General features: G+C 40.2%; 1 protein-coding gene across 1 annotated transcript; it reads right to left on the bottom strand.

Moving 5' to 3' along the window:
- Nucleotides 1-332: 332 nt before the first annotated feature.
- On the bottom strand, nucleotides 333-12334 carry LOC117317409 (mucin-2-like). Its single transcript, XM_033872220.1, is given in 6 exon segments — nucleotides 333-980; nucleotides 1460-1468; nucleotides 1471-1593; nucleotides 2873-3254; nucleotides 4395-5311; nucleotides 12233-12334. Coding segments are annotated over 6 exon segments (2181 nt in total).
- Nucleotides 12335-17420: the final 5086 nt, after the last annotated feature.

Here is a 17420-nt window from a genome sequence, read left to right on the forward strand (position 1 = left end):
TGTTTGTTGGTTGTGTTGTAGTAGGTTGGTATTAGGTGTTGTAGTGGTGTTGTGTAGGTGGTGTGTTGTCGTGTGTTTGTGTAGTTGTGTTTGTAGTGTTGTCGTTAGGTGTTTGTTGTGTTTTTGTATCGGTGTTTTGTAGTGTGGTTGTTGTGGTGTTGTTGTAGTGTGTTAGTTGTTGTGTGGTGTTGGTTTGTGTTTGTGTGTGTTTTGTAGGTGTTTGTGTCGGTGTGTTTGTGGTTTTGTGTTTAGGTGTTTGTAGTGGTGTTGTAGTGGTGTTGTGTGGTGGTTTTGGTGTTGTCGTAGTGTTTTGTGTGGTGTTGTAGGTTGTGTTAGTGGTGTTCGTTTTGTGGTGTTGTAGTAGGTGTTTGTAGGTGTTTGTAGTTGGTGTTATTAGTGTTGTGTAGTGTGGTAGTAGGTGTTGTAGTCGGTGTTGTAGTAGGTGTTGTAGTAGGTGTTGTAGTAGGTGTTGTAGTAGGTGTTGTAGTCGGTGTTGTAGTAGGTGTGGTAGTAGGTGTTGTAGTAGGTGTTGTAGTCGGTGTTGTAGTAGGTGTTGTAGTAGGTGTGGTAGTAGATGTGGTAGTAGGTGTGGTAGTAGGTGTTGTAGTAGTGTGGTAGTAGGTGTTGGTAGTAGGTGTGGTAGTAGGTGTTGTAGTAGGTGTTGTAGTAGGTGCTGTAGTTGGTGTTGTTTGTAGTGTTGTGTTTGTGTTGTAGTAGGTGTTGTGTAGCGGCTGTGTTGTGTTGTGTAGTCGTGTTTGTGTGGTGTGTAGGGTGTTGTAGTAGGTGTTGTAGTAGGTGTTGTAGTAGGTGTTTGTAGTCGGTTGTAGTGGTGTTGTAGTCAGTGTTGTAGTAGGTGTTGTGTAGGTGTGTAGTGGTGTGGTTTGGTTGTTGTGTGGTGTTGTGTCGGTTTTGTCGTGCGGTGTGTTCGTGGTGTGGTGTGGTGTTTTTTGTGTTGTTGTTGTTTTTGGTGTGTGGTTGGTCTTGTAGTAGGTGTTGTAGTAGTGTGGTCGTGGTGTTGTGTAGTGTCGTGGGTTGTCGTGTGTTGTGTGTGTTGTAGTGGTGTTGTGTGGTTGTGTGTGGTTGTTGTGTGTGTTTGTTAGTAGGGGTGTGGTGTGTGTAGGTGTTTGTAGTAGGTGTGGTAGTAGGTGTTGTTGGGTTGTGTAGGTGTTTGCGTGTTGTAGTGTGTGTTGTTGTGTGTGTGTTAGTAGGTTTGTAGTAGGTGTTGTAGTCGGTGTTGTGTAGGGTGTTGTAGTAGGTGTGTAGGGGTGGTTGTGTGTAGGTGGTTTGTTGGTGTGTCTCGGGTGTAGGTGTTGGGTTGTTAGTAGTGTTTGGTGTAGTGTGTGGGATTGTGTGTGTTGTCGTGGTGTTGGGTTTGTAGTAGGTGTGGGTAGTGGTGTTTGTTTGTATGTGTGTAGGTAGGTGTTGTAGTAGGTGTTGTAGTCAGTGTTGTAGTAGGTGTTGTAGTAGTGTTGTAGTAGGTGTTGTAGTAGGTGTTGTAGTAGGTGTTGTAGTAGGTGTTGTAGTAGGTGTTGTAGTAGGTGTTGTAGTGGTGTTGTTGGTGTTGTAGTCGGTGTTGTAGTAGGTGTTGTAGTAGGTGTTGTAGTAGGTTGTGGTAGGGTGTTGTAGTAGGTGTGTAGTCGTGTGTAGTAGGTGGTTGTGTGGTGTTGTAGTAGTGTTGTAGGGTGTGTAGTAGGTGTGGTAGTAGGTGTTGTGTAGGTGTTGTAGTAGGTGTTGTAGTAGGGTTGTAGTAGGTGTTGTAGTAGTGGTGTAGTTGTGTGTGTGTAGGTGTTTGTAGTAGGTGTTTGGTGTTTGTAGTGGTGTTGTAGTGGTGTTGTGTGTGTGTGTGTGGGTGTTGTAGGGTGTTGTAGTAGGTGTTGTAGTAGGTGTTGATAGTAGGTGTGTGTGTTGTGTCGGTGTGGTTGTAGTAGGTGTTGTAGTAGGGTGGGGTGTTGTAGGTGTTGTAGTAGTGTGTTGTAGGTGTTGTATAGTGTGGTGTGTAGTAGGTGTTGTAGTGTGTTGTAGTATGTGTTTTAGTAGTTTTGTAGTGTGTTGTTAGTGGTTGTGTTTGGTGTTTGTGTAGTGTTGTAGGTGTTGTTGTGTGTTGTATTAGGTGTTTGTGTAGGTGTTGTAGTCGTGTTTAGTATGTGTTGTTGGTGTTGTACGTGTGTTTCTTCTTTATTCAGCGTGTTTGGTTCGTTGTAGTGTGTTTCGTGTAGGTCGTTTGTTTGTTTGTGTCGTGTTGGTGTAGGTGTGTTTGTCGGTGTTGTATGTGTTGTGTTTGTGTAGGTGTTCTGTTAGTAGGTGTTGTAGTGTTGGTAGTAGGTGTTTGTAGTGTAGTGCGTATTAGTGTTGTGAGGTGTTGGTTTTGTAGTTGTGTAGGTGTTTCGTAGGTCGGTTTGTGTAGTTTGTGTAGGTGGTTGTGTGTTTGTTAGTTGTGTGCGTGTGTAGTGGTCTGTAGTGTGTTGTAGTAGGTTTGTAGAGTGTTGTAGTGGTGTTGTCGTGGTGGTGTGGTGTTGTTTGGTTCGTTTGGGTGTGTGTAGTGTTGTTTGGTGTTGCGTGTTGGTTTAGTAGGTGTTTGTTAGTGTTAGGCTTGTGGTGTTTGTGTAGTGGTGTTGTGTGTGTAGTTTGTGTTGTGTGGTGTTTGTGTAGTGTGGGTTTGTATAGGTGTTGTAGGTTGGTGTAGTGTTGTAGGGTCGGTGTTGTTCGTGTTGTAGTCAGTTGGTAATTGGTTGTTTTGTGTTTGTGGTGTTGGTCGTGTTGTGTGTGGTTTTTTCAGGTTGTTTGTAGGTGTTTAGTGGTTGTTGGTTTAGTAGGTTTTTGTAGTGTTGTAGTAGGTGTTGTAGTAGGTTTGGTAGTAGGTGTTGTAGTAGGTATGGTAGTTGTGTTCGGTAGTTTGTGGTGTTGTAGTAGGTGTTGTAGTAGGTGTGGTAGTAGGTGTTGTAGTAGGTGTTGTAGTAGGTGTTGTAGTAGGTGTTGTAGTAGGTGTTGTAGTAGGTGTGGTAGTAGGTGTTGTAGTAGGTGTTGTAGTAGGTGTGGTAGTAGGTGTTGTAGTAGGTGTTGTAGTAGGTGTGGTAGTAGGTGTTGTAGTAGGTGTTGTAGTAGGTGTGGTAGTAGGTGTTGTAGTCGGTGTTGTAGTAGGTGTTGTAGTAGTCGGTGTTGTAGTAGGTGTTGTAGTAGGTGTTGTAGTAGGTGCTGTAGTTGGTGTTGTAGTAGGTGTGGAGTAGGTTTGTAGTCGGTGTTGTAGTAGGTGTTGTAGTAGGTGTTGTAGTCAGTGTTGTAGTAGGTGTTGTAGTAGGTGTTGTAGTAGGTGTTGTAGTAGGTGTTGTAGTAGGTGTTGTAGTGGTGTTGTAGTGGTGTTGTAGTAGGTGTTGTAGTAGGTGTTGTAGTAGGTGTTGTAGTAGGTGTTGTAGTAGGTTGTGTGTGTTAGTAGGTGTTGTAGTAGGTTGTGTATGTGTGTTGTGTAGGTGTGTGTAGGTGTTTGTGTCGGTGTTTGTAGTGGGTGTTGTAGTAGGTGTTGTAGTCGGTGTTGTGTAGTGGTGGTTTGTGTAGTTTGTCGTGTTGGTGTGTAGTAGGTGTTGTGTGGTGTTGTGTGTTTAGTGGTGTTTTTGTGTGGTGAGGTGTGTAGTGGTGTTGTAGTAGTGTTGGTAGTAGGTGTGTGTGGTAGTAGGTGTTGTAGTAGTGTTTGTGTTGGTAGTAGGTGTTGTGTGGTGTTTGTGTGGTGGTGTAGGTGTTGTAGTAGGGTTGTAGTAGGTGTTGTTGTTTAGGTCGTTGTAGTGTTTGTAGGTGTTGTAGTGTGTGTTGTGTAGGTGTTGTAGTCAGTGTTGTAGTAGGTGTTGTAGTAGGTGTTGTGTGGTGTTGTTGATAGGTGTTGTAGTAGGGTGTGTAGTTGGTGTGTGTGTAGGTGTTGTAGTAGGTTTTGTAGTGTGTTGTAGGTGTTGTAGTAGGTGTTGTAGTAGGTGTTGTAGTAGGTGCTGTAGTTGGTGTTGTAGTAGGTGTTGTAGTCGGTGTTGTAGTAGGTGTGGTAGTAGGTGCTGTAGTTGGTGTTGTAGTCAGTGTTGTAGTAGGTGTTGTAGTCGGTGTTGTAGTCGGTGTTGTAGTAGGTGTTGTAGTAGGTGGGTTGTAGTTAGGTGTGGTAGTAGGTTTGGGTAGTGGTGTGTAGTGTGTGTAGTAGGTTTGTAGTGGTGTTGTAGTGCTGTGTTGTAGTACTGTGTGTTGTAGTGGTGTGTGTAGGTGTGGTAGTAGGTGTTGTGTTGTGTGTGTCGGTGGTTGTGTTGTGTGTGTCAGTGTTGTGTGGTGTGTCGTGTGTGGTGTTGTAGTGGTGTTGTGTTTGTGTGGTAGTAGGTGTGTAGTAGGTGTGGTGGTGGGTGTGTTGGGTGTGTTGGGTGTGTTGGAGCGTGTTGTAGTAGGTGTTGTAGTAGGTGTTTGTCGTCGGTGTGTGTGTTGTGTGTGTGTAGGGTGTGGTAGTAGGTGTTGTAGTAGGTGTTTTATTAGGTGTGGTAGTAGGTGTTGTAGTAGGTGTTGTAGTAGGTGTGGTAGTAGGTGTTGTAGTAGGTGTGGTAGTAGGTGTTGGTAGTAGGTGTGGTGGTAGGTGTGGTAGTGGTGTTGTGTGGTGTGTAGTAGGTTTGGTGTCGAGTGTGTAGGTGGTTTGTAGTAGGTGTTGTAGTAGGTTTTGTAGTAGTTTGGTGGCGTAGTGGTGTTGTGTGTGTGTGTATGTTTGGTGTAGTGTGTTGTGTAGGGTTGTCGTGGTGTAGGTGTGTGTGTGTGTGGTGCGTGTGTGTTGTGTTTGTAGTAGTGTTGTGTTGGTGTTTGTGGTCTGTTGTCGGTGTGGTAGTGGTGTGGTCGTAGGTGTTGTAGTAGGTGTTGTTGTAGTATGTGGTGTAGTAGTGTTGTGTCGTGTGGTGTGTGTGAGTGTTGTGTGTGTGGTAGTGTGTTGTGTTGGTGTGTTTGTAGGTGTGGTTAGTAGGTGTTTGTAGTAGGTGTTGTTCGTGTTGTAGTCAGTGTGTAGTAGGTGTGGGGTAGTAGGTGTGGTAGTAGGTGTGGTAGTAGGTGTTGTAGTAGGTGTGGTAGTAGGTGTTGTAGTAGGTGTGGTAGTAGGTGTTGTAGTAGGTGTTGTAGTAGGTGTTGTAGTAGGTGTTGTAGTAGGTGTTGTAGTAGGTGCTGTAGTTGGTGTTGTAGTAGGTGTTGTAGTAGGTGTTGTAGTAGGTGTGTGTAGGTTGTGGAGTAGGTGTGTGTGGTGTTGTGTAGGTGTTGGATTGGTTGTTGTGTAGGTGTGTTCGTGTTTGTGTGTGGTGGTCCGTGTTGTTGGTGTTGTCTAGGTGTGGTGTGGTTTGGTGTAGGTTGTTGTGGTGTTTGTAGTGGTGTTGTAGTAGGTGTTTGTAGTAGGTGTGGTAGTAGGTGCGGTAGTCATGTGTGGTAGAGGTGTGTAGTGGGGTGAGTAGGTTGTGGAGGATGTGTCTGGTGTGTAGTAGGTGGTAGTTAGGTGTTGTAGTAGGTTGTGTAAGTGGATTAGGTTTGTAGTAGGTGTTTGTAGTAGGTTTTAGGTGTGGTAGTAGTGTTTGTAGTGTGTGGTAGTAGAGTGGTGTAGTGGTCGTATAGGTGTGGTAAAGGTTGTAGTAGATGTGGTAGGTGTGGTAGAAGGTGTGGTAGTAGGTGCGAGTAGGTTGGTAGTAGGTGTGGTGTAGTGTAGTAGATGTGGTAGGTGGTAGTAGGTGTGGTAGTAGGTGTTGTAGTAGGTGTGGTAGTAGGTGTGGTAGTAGGTGTGGTAGTAGGTGTGGTAGTAGGTGTGGTAGTAGGTTTGGTAGGTGTGGTAGTAGGTGTTGTAGTAGGTGTGGTAGTAGATGTGGTAGTAGGTGTGGTAGTAGGTGTGGTAGTAGGTGTGGTAGTAGGGTGTGGTAGTAGGTGTTGTAGTCAGTGTCGTAGTAGGTGTTGTAGTCAGATGTCGAGTGTGTGGGTGGATTTGGGGTAGTAGGTGTGGATGAGGTGTGGTAGAGGTTTGTATAGGTGTGTAGTAGGTACAGATGGTAGTAAGTGTGTAGTAGGTGTGGTGTAGGTTTTTTTGATTTGAGTTGGTAGGTTTGTCTATTAGATAGTGGATAGGGCTTTGTAGGTGTGGGAGAGTGTGGTTAGTAAGTGTTTAGTAAGGTAATGTTTGGTTCAGTAGGTGTTGTTCCGGTGATGTACTAGACTGTTGTTGTAGTTTAGAGTTGTCGTAGTGGATTGGTTTAGGTGTTGTAGTAGGTTGTATAGGTGTTAGTAGTTAGGTAGTCTTATACTGTAGTGCGGAGTAGGTGTTGTAGTGGTTATGTAGTAGGGTGGTGTGGGGGGGTAAGGTGTTGAGTGGGGTTTTGTCGGGGGTGGTGTAGGTGGGGTAGTAGTGTTGAGTGTGTGGTGTAGGGGGGGAAAAGGGTGGTAGTAGGTGGGAGGGGTGGTCTGGTGTTGTCGCTTTGGTGGGGTGGTAGTTGTGTTGGGTTTTCTGGTTTGGTAGTCGCTGGTGGTAGTGGGTTTGGTAGGTGTTGTCTTTGTGTGGTCGTCGCTGTGGTCGGTGTGGTAGGTGCGGTGTTGTCGTGTGTGGGTCGTAGGTGTTGTCGGGGTGTGGGTGTCGGTGTTCGTCGGTGTGTTCGTGGGTTGTGGTGTCGGTGTGGTCGTGGGTTTTGTCGTGGTGTGTCGTGGGTTTGTGGTCGTGGTTGTGGTCGTCGGTGTGGTGTGGTGTGGTCGCCGGTGTGGTGTCGGTGTTGTCGTCGGTGTTGTCGTCGTGTGGCGTCTTGTTGTATGTTGTGTTGATGTAGATGTTGTTGTTGGCAATGAATTCTGTGTGGTTGCAGAACGAGTTGAATCAATAGCATTCACCATGTACAGGCATTGTAACACCAGCAAGGCTTGTATAAATACTGAAATTAAATAGACATTGATATCAATTTTTTTGATTTTGGAGTTTAAGAAGATATGTTCTCTTAATTAACCTAAATTAAATACCGGCAAAATCAAGGCACATTAATTCACGTCAAAAAATGTGTTATACAAAAAAAATTTTATTAGATCAAAAGTAATGTTTGGCATAACGTGTTCTTTACCGAAATTCTGATAAACTACGAAACCTCCCTATGCTTGATAATATACTCAAAGTTAAACTCCCTTAAACTGGACAATATACTCAGACACAGTTAAACCTTACCACACAACACAATATACTACGATATAGTTATACCTCCCAATACCGGACAATATGATACAGTTATACCTCCCTATACCGGACAATATGATACAGTTATACCTCCCAATACCGGACAATATGATACAGTTATACCTCCGTATACCGGACAATATACTATGATACAGTTTAACCTCCCAATACCGGACAATATACTACGATACACTTATGCCTCCCAAAACCGGACAATATACATCGATACAGTTATACCTCCCAATACCGGACAATATACTATGATACAGTTATACCTCCCAATACCGGACAATATAATATGGTCCAATTTAACCTCCCAGTACCGGACAATATATTACTATACAGTTATACCTCCCTATACCGGACAATATACTACGATACAGTTATACCTCCCAATACCGGACAATATACTACGATACAGTTATATCTCCCAATACCGGACAATATACTACGATACAGTTTAACCTCCCAATACCGGACAATAAACTACGATATAGTTATACCTCCCAATACCGGACAATATACTACGATATAGTTATACCTCGCAATATCGGACAATATACTACGATACAGTTATACCTCCCAATACCGGACAATACACTATGGTTCAGTTATACCTCCCTATACCGGACAATATACTACGAAACAGTTATACCTCCCAATATCGGACAATATACTACGATACATTTATACCTCCCAATACCGGACAATATACTACGATACAGTTATACCTCACAATACCGGACAATATACTTCGATACAATTTCACCTCCCAATACCGGACAATATACTACCATACAGTTATACCTCCCTATACCGGACAATATACTACGATACAGTTATACCTCCCAATACCGGACAATATACTACGATACAGTTATACCTCCCAATACCGGACAATATACTACGATACAGTTATACCTCCCAATATCGGACAATATACTACGATACAGTTTACCTCCCAATACCGAACAATATACTTCGATACAATTTCACCTCCCAATACCGGACAATATACTACCATACAGTTAAACCTCCCAATACCGGACAATATACTATGATACAGTTTACCCTCCCAATACCGGACAATATGCTACTATACAGTTATACCTCCCAACAACAGACAATATACTACGTTACAGTTTTACCTCCCAATACCGGACAATATACTACAATACAGTTATACGTCCCTATACCGGACAATATATTACGATACAGTTTAACCTCCTTATACCGGACAATATACTACTATGCAGTTATACCTCCCAATACCGGACAATATACTACGATACAGTTTACCCTCCCAATACCGGACAATTTGCTACTATACAGTTGTACCTCCCAACAACAGACAATATAGTACGATACAGTTTTACCTCCCAATACTGGACAACATATTACAATACAGTTATACCTCCGTATACCGGACAATATACTATGATACAGTTTAACCTCCCAATACCGGACAATATACTACGATACAGTTAGACCTCCCTATAACGGACAATATACTACGATACAGTTATACCTCCCAATACCGGACAATATACTACGATACAATTATACCTCCCAATACCGGACAATATACTACGATTCAGGTAAACCTCCCAATACCGGACAATATACTACAATAAGTTATACCTCCCAATACCGGACAATATACTACAATACAGTTATACCTCCCAATACCGAACAATATACAACGATACAGTTATACCTCCCAATACCGGACAATATACTACGATACAATTATACCTCCCAATACCGGACAATATACTACGATTCAGGTAAACCTCCCAATACCGGACAATATACTACAATAAGTTATACCTCCCAATACCGGACAATATACTACAATACAGTTATACCTCCCAATACCGAACAATATACTACGATACAGTTATACCTCCCAATACCGGACAATATACAACGATACAGTTATACCTCCCAATACCGGACAATATACTATGGTACAGTTTAACCTCCCTGCCAAGTTTCTACAATTCTTATTTATGCATGCATCAAATTTTTAGAAAAGTTATTCCTTTATGAAATGCAGCTGATCAATAAACTGTTTTGGATTAATAATCTTGTAGAGAGCTTGTTCTACCTTCATTTCCACAGTTGTGGATAGAAAAACACTCAAAACCAATATACCATGGTATTTTATAAAATACGTGTGTATAGAAGTGAACATGAGAAGGTGATATCATATAAGGACTCGATTCTAACACCTGTCGGCGTGTTTGATACATGTACTTACTGCGGAACATCCTATTTTTCAGTGGTCTCACTCCTTTCTCTCTGGATTAAAACTCCCTAATAATGAAACAATAAAATTAGGGTAAAATATTAACTATTTACATCGTACATAAGCTGGGTAGCATGCACAATTCTTAGGCTCGTTTCCAGAATGTTGTCAATCTTTATAATACTCAAATGAATGCAACTTGGACATTTTGTAGCATTTGTGCAATGTTCTATCTACATTCTTTTTCCTAAGTTGACGCTACGATTCGTGTGACGTCAAGAAGTTATGACGTCACAATTGAATCAGTCTACAATAACAGCTCCGCTAGGTTCTCTTTCACGAAGATTCATAACGCAAATTATCTAATGGACGTTATTACCATACTAACATTATGCTTGGTTATGTTATTAAAAGAAATACAATACTCTGCTATTAATGGCACGACATAAGTAACGAAAAACGAGTAATAATAACACCTAACGGAGCCGAGTGACTGGATGAAAGTTGCAAATGTGATGTCAAATTATCTAACAACTAGAATACTTTACTGTGACGTCACAACGGGTATACCTTCATGTGTTAATCGTGACGTCATACAAAAAATGTACCTAGTATAACATGATGCGTGCATTGTGACGCCACAAACTACGATATCATTTTAATTGCTTTGAAATGACGTCACAACTAGGATTCTACCATTTAAACATTTAAACTGTAAAATATATATATTCTGTTTTGACAAAAAACATTGTCCTCAAGTATTTCGTCATTATTTCTGAAAGAAAAAAATGAGAATACGGACATGATAACGTAGCAACCAACAATCGGTAAAACTGAGGCATATTACGATCAAATATAGATTTGTCCCCGGTGGATGATCCGGAGAGTAAGTGTCTTCTACTTCATCGACGACACCCGTCATACAAATCTAGGTCAAATCGAGGACACCCGTCATACAAATCTAGGTCAAATCGACGACACCCGTCATACAAATTTAGGTCAAATCGACGACACCCGTCATACAAATTTAGGTCAAATCGACGACACCCGTCATACAAATCTAGGTCAAATCGACGACACCCGTCATACAAATCTAGGTCAAATCGACGACACCCGTCGTACAAATTTAGGTCAAATCGACGACAACCGTCATGCAAATCTAGGTCAAATCGACGACACCCGTCATACAAATCTAAGTCAAATCGACGACACCCGTCATACACATCTAGGTCACATCGACGACACCCGTCATACAAATCTAGGTCAAATCGACGACACCCGTCATACTAATCTAGGTCACATCGACGACACCCGTCATACAAATCTAGGTCAAATCGACGACACCCGTCATACAAATTTAGGTCAAATCGACGACACCCGTCATACAAATTTAGGTCAAATCGACGACACCCGTCATACAAATTTAGGTTAAATCGACGACACCCGTCATACAAATCTAGGTCAAATCGACGACACCCGTCATACAAAGGTAGGTCAAATCGACGACACCCGTCATACAAATCTAGGTCAAATCGACGACACCCGTCATACAAATCTAGGTCAAATCGACGACACCCGTCATACAAATCTAGGTCAAATCGACGACACCCGTCATACAAATTTAGGTCAAATCGACGACACCCGTCATACAAATTTAGGTCAAATCGACGACACCTGCCATACAAATTTAGGTCAAATCGACGACACCCGTCATACAAATTTAGGTCAAATCGACGACACCCGTCATACAAATTTAGGTTAAATCGACGACACCCGTCATACAAATCTAGGTCAAATCGACGACACCCGTCATACAAATCTGGTTCAAATCGACGACAACCGTCATATAAATCTAGGTCAAATCGACGACACCCGTCATACAAATCTGGTTCAAATCGACGACACCCGTCATATAAATTTAGGTCAAATCGACGACACCCGTCATACAAAGGTAGGTCAAATCGACGACACCCGTCATACAAAGGTAGGTCAAATCGACGACAACCGTCATACAAATCTAGGTCAAATCGGTCAAAATGAGAACTAGGTTGGTGACAAGGGAACCACTAGGCATGTCAATCGAGTTTAATTTAAGGAAATAGAATATTTCTAAACGAGACTTAATTGTGTCAGCATTGTGAGTGTTTGGAGGTTTAAATGACTCTTACCGTGACCTATTTTAAACACTTACGTATGAAGTCATTCCAAATTTACTTTTGTTATGTCTACTGGCAATTTTATACTCCAATAACTTTCATTTATATTGTTATCATTTACGTATTAAGCTCAAGTTTGTGAACCACTGTCAATGTCAAATAAATGAATTCAATATACATTTAAAATCAAACAATTTCATCATTTTAATATTATTTTAATATTTAATCAAATTTGTTTAATTCAGGTTGAATCGTGGTAACATTGATATATTGTTTTATAACTAAGATTGGATTTAAAAGATTCAAGGCAAATGATATTTATCTTAAATGGATCAAACGTAGTGCTTATTTTATATCATGGATTTGATCTACAAATATATGTTCCATTTGTGAATGTGAGAGAATTGGGTATTTGAGGGTTTGTGACCATAGCATGATTTCATTCCTGTTTGTTTGTTTGCTTGGTTTATCGTCCCGTGAACAGCCATGCACAAGCACGATAGCACAGACCAGCACGTTTCTCTGCTTCCCGAGAAACACGAACCGATAGGAGTTGGAAACCGGCGTCGAACGACGCACCTCGGATCTTCACCTGGGGTTTCGTGGCCGGCGCCCTAACCGACTGACCTATCGCGGCCACCTCACTTGAGGTTTCGTGGCCGGCGCTCTCACCGACTGGGCTATCGCGGCCCCCTCACTTGAGGTTTCGTGGCCGGCGCTCTCACCGATTGAGCCTTCACGGCCCATTTTATTCCTATTCTCACTGTTTAGTATTAGCATATGTCGGTTACATTTATTTTACATGAATCCCTCTGTGTCTTCGTGTTTTGTTAAATAAAGATGAATCAGAATTGCGTTCATACAGATATGAATGTTTTAACAATCCGTTCTTTATTTGTATGTTCTGTGTCAACGTGTATTTATCATCATCGCTAGCGACATGTAAAGCTTGTTAGCTGTGTTGACCTGACGACATTATGCGAGGTTAGAGATCAAAAATTCTAAACGACGTGTATGGCCTCATAAACGCAATTTTCATTGGTAGTTTAAGGATATGGACTTGCAACGAGATCCTAATAGTTATAGAGCAATCTCACTTTTACCGGTTATATTAAAGGTTTACGAGAAGCTACTTTTAGCAAGATTAGAGTCTTCCGATCTGTTTGATGTTAATCCTTTACAACATGGATTTCAAAAACAAGTTAGTAGTACAATGACCTCATACATCGTGCAAGAAACTATTGCGTACGCAGCTGAATATAATAGTAAGTTGTTCACTTGCTTTTTGGATGCGTCAAAAGCCTTTGATTGTGTTTGGCTTGACGGTCTGTTTATTAAACTTTTACGTTTAGGTTTCAGTAGAACATTTGTAAGCGTAATTATGTCTTTATACAGAGATATGTCTAGTGTTGTTATACATCAAAGTTTCATGTCAAATACGTTTAAGATATGCCAGGGAACCATCAGGGCAGTATTATCTCCCCTTGGCTGTATTCAGTTTATATCAACGATCTGTTGAACGATATTTGTAACTCACAGTATGTACTAACTATTTCTGATGTGAACGTTTCATGTCCTATGAAGCGGATGATATATGTCTCTTATATCTTTATATTTACATTTGTATGGCATTGTCACTATAAAGCCTTTTTGAGAGTTGTGTCGTTGATGTTTGTTTAAGTGCCGTGCATCACGCGACAGTATCAGCGTAGTAATACAACACAGACCTGCGCAATATTTTGTTCCGGGCCAATATACTGAAAGCATTGTTATAGATAAATTTGAGAAAAAATACATATTTTTGTCAAATAATTTATTATGAGAAAACATGCCATATACTTTGTTTGTAATAAATGTAGAATATAATAAATTGTTGGTTTTTTTTTTCAAGCACTATTTTGTTGCCGATTTTGTTTGCCAATCTGCACGAGACATGAAGGCTGTTCCAGTAGTGCGCATTATGTTGTTTGCTTGCAAAGCTCTGTCGTTCAAATAGATCATAAATACCATACAAAAACAGTTCAATGCTTAACTAAACGCAACCTAGATATGCTTATAGATCTTTGTCACTGATACAGTTGTAAGTGGAGGTTCAAATATAACGCCTCCAAATCGGTAATTGTTGTTTTTAACGAAAGACTTGATACTCGGGCACATTCTTGCCGCAGATGGTACTTGGGTAGCAATGATATTTTGGAGTCGACAAATGCTAAGCATGTTGGTATTTACTTGAATAAGTTAAACCCAGGTCGACCTGATATTGATGAAGTTATCAACAAATTGCGTGGTCAGTGTTTTGCCCTGTTAAACTGTAATTTATTTGGTCCTAGTATAAATCCTCTTACAGGGGTTCATCTCTATCTCTCTATGGTAATTTCTAGAAGCTGTTTTGGATGTGAGCTGTGGTGCTCGTTGTCCAATTCTGATTGGCGATGCTTGGAAGCAGTTCATCACCTTTGTGCTAAACTCATTCAGAATTATCCCCTGAGGACCAGATCAGATATGGCTCTAGGTATGCTAGGCTTGACGTCTCTCCGTTTGTATGTAGATCAAAGTAAGCTTCGTTTTTTGGGGGGTATTGTGTAGAACCAAGGGAAACTTTGCTTCTAAGCAACTGTTTTTGTTGCGACTACATCAAAAACGCCTCGGTGTATACAAAGCCGATTATGGTTTTATTAATGATGCTTGGGATATTCTACACAAGTATGACATTCAAGAGTTTTTATTTGATTTCCTGTATTCTTGTAAATACTCTGCTGTGTCAGGAATTGCATGCTTGGCAATCTCGGCTTGTTGGTTCCTCGGAGTTTGATAGATTTAGGAAACTTCATCATGACTTAGTACCATCTGTCATCTGGTCATTTCCAAAACATCACCAAAAATTCAATAGTATTTGCAAAACCGTGGGTAAAATGTGGATAATCCCCCCTTTATGTGAGCTAGTGTGTGCTCGGCACGTATGATGTTACAGTCGCCCATTGCCTACTAGACTGTAGGGAGTCTGTCTTATCAAACTTACGAGAAAATCTTCTGATGGAGATGGTTAATAAATATCCTGTTCATGTATATGTGTCTTTCGATCAGGCTGACAGAGATGTCCAGATATGCACTTTGTTGGGTGCTCCGAGCAAATCATTTTGTGACTTATTTGAAAATGACCCGTCATTATTTGAATTCTTTATTAAAGACTGTCTTATTTTTGCAGTAATGTAATATTCAGGTAACAGTTTTGTTGTTTTTACATACTGTAATGTTTAATCCATGACTTAAATATCATTATCACCTTATATTGATTCCTTGCACCTATTTGTGGCCATGTTTTTGGCTTCTTCTTCTTTTTTTTATTGCGCTTTATTGTCATTTATTCTTATATTTGTACTCTTCATATTTTGGAGGAAATAAAGAAATAAATGAATGAATGAATGAATGAATGCGTTCATACTTATATGAATGTTTAAACAATCCGTTCTTTATTTGTATGTTCTGTGTCAAAGTGTATTTATCATCTTCGCTAGCGACATGTAAAGCTTGTTAGCTGTGTTGACCTGACGACATTATGCGAGGTTAGAGGTCAAAAATTCTAAACGACGTGTATGGCCTCATAAACGCAATTTTCATTGGTAGTTTAAGGATATGGACTTGCAACGGGAGTGTAAATCTATGTAAAATACCGTGTATATAAAACTCACATTTTGTTATTCTTTTATATCAATATTCAAATCTGTAAAAAGAAAATAATAGTAAAACAATTAAATCACACATTAGATATACACACATGTACATATTGATTTGACCAAGAGAACATTTTGTGACATTATTACTTACCGATTGGTCCTTTTTGAACGACTTTTTACAAAATTTGAACGGATTCCTTTCTTTCAGATCACATTTCCATTAAACTTCCAAAAGTTTTGGTATACACAATCACTGTAGACTGCTACTTTGAGATTCACATATTTCCGTCGGATCCTGACGATTGGAAGGTCCACATTGGGTATGAAACTCAAGTGACGGGTGCATGTCGCAGCATAATTGATGACGTCAGAAAAGTAAACACCGCACGTATCGAAAGAAATCGTTATCATCAAATGAAGAGTTAGTTTACATAGCTATACAGATACGAGGTTTCGGTAACCTAAAATCAGAATACAATAAACAATTGTTGATACATGTACAACTGTAGCAATAATTCATTCATTTTTATTCGTATGCGAAATGTCAGCATTCAACATCATATTATCATAAACTGAAAATATTTCTGATAAACGATTTAAACAGTTTTATGTACGGATGTCATATACCGAAACTGAAACACAAATGAAATAAAGCAAAAAAAAAAAAAAAATTTAAACATTACACACAGGAAACATTTGAAAATTACTGATATAAGAAAAACGAGTAAAACACAGAGTAAAGATTTAAGTCTTTTTATTTTTATTTGTTTATTCTTTTATCTGTTTATTTTTTATGGAAACCATGACTGAGCAACCACGTTAAAATGGCCACCTCACGGGCCAAAAACAATAACGGTTTGACGGCCTCGTTTCATATTCTCCCCATCAATTTTCAGCATAATGGCACCAGTCACATTGGAGAAGAAGTTTTAAAGTGAGTTTTTCAAGATGGTTGCCATGGCGGCCATCTTGGATTTAAGGATAAACCAAACAATTAATAACACAGCACCCTTTTAGAGTCATTAAATGCAGGTTTGAGAGATAAATCCCACCGTTGGAACTCGAGGTGAATTTTGAAATGTGAAAAGTTAGACTAAAATATGTGTCAGTCAGAGAAACCATGATTGCGCAATCATATTACAAAATGGCCGCTGTGGCTGACACGTTGACGTTTTGTTGAGGCCGAAAACAACAACATTTTGTTGACTACCGTTCTTTGATATCCTCACCTAATTTTAGCTCAGTGGCACAAGTGGACCTAGCGAAGAAGTTTGAAATGCGTTTCTCAAGATGGTGGTAATTGCGACCAACTTAGATTTTGGGCTAATCCGAAGAATCACAACACTTGATCATTGATTTAAACATATTTTATTTGTAATTTACAATTTGTTACAAAGGGATTGGGCACAAGTTTTCCAACACTTGATCAGAACCATCTAAGGATCATTCATGGCAAGTTTCAGATAAATTCTACCAGTAGAATTTGAGAAGGAGATTGAAATGCGAAGAAAGTACAGACGGCGCAAAACGATTGACGGACACAATTGGTGTATAGATCATCCTGATCCAAAAGAGGAACACAGAGACACATGTGCTTATATCGGAACAAATAGAACGAAAATCAAACACGTACGCATGAAAACTTTATAAACAAACAAGCTAGAATTAGAAAGAAAAATACAAAGCATCGTCGGAGACCCACGGTTGATTACACTATACGCTCCACTGTACTTATACCCGTGATAAGTGTAGTGTATATAGCGTAGTTCAGTCGACCGTGGGTACCCGTGATAAGTGTAGTGTATATAGCGTAGTTCAGTTGACCGTGGGTACCCGTGATAAGTGTAGCGTAGCGAAGCGTAGTGTAATCAACCGCGGTTGCCCTTGATAAGTGTAACAAAAAATAATAAAAAGCACGGATGACAAATATAAAACAAAAAATAAAAGCATGATACACGGACACGTGACAACAAATAAGTACATAGAATATATACAAAGATAAGAGAGAAAAACAGACTCAAAATATAATACGACATGGTCTATCAAGAAGTAAAACGTGAGTTGTTATTGAAAAATATATTGATCCATTCCTCGTTCAGTTCACCTTGGTAGGTTTTGTTAATAAATATCAGTTTACTAACATCAAATAAGAAATGTTA

Source organism: Pecten maximus, chromosome 19 (assembly GCF_902652985.1).
Source record: "Pecten maximus chromosome 19, xPecMax1.1, whole genome shotgun sequence".
NCBI lineage: Eukaryota > Metazoa > Mollusca > Bivalvia > Pectinida > Pectinidae > Pecten > Pecten maximus.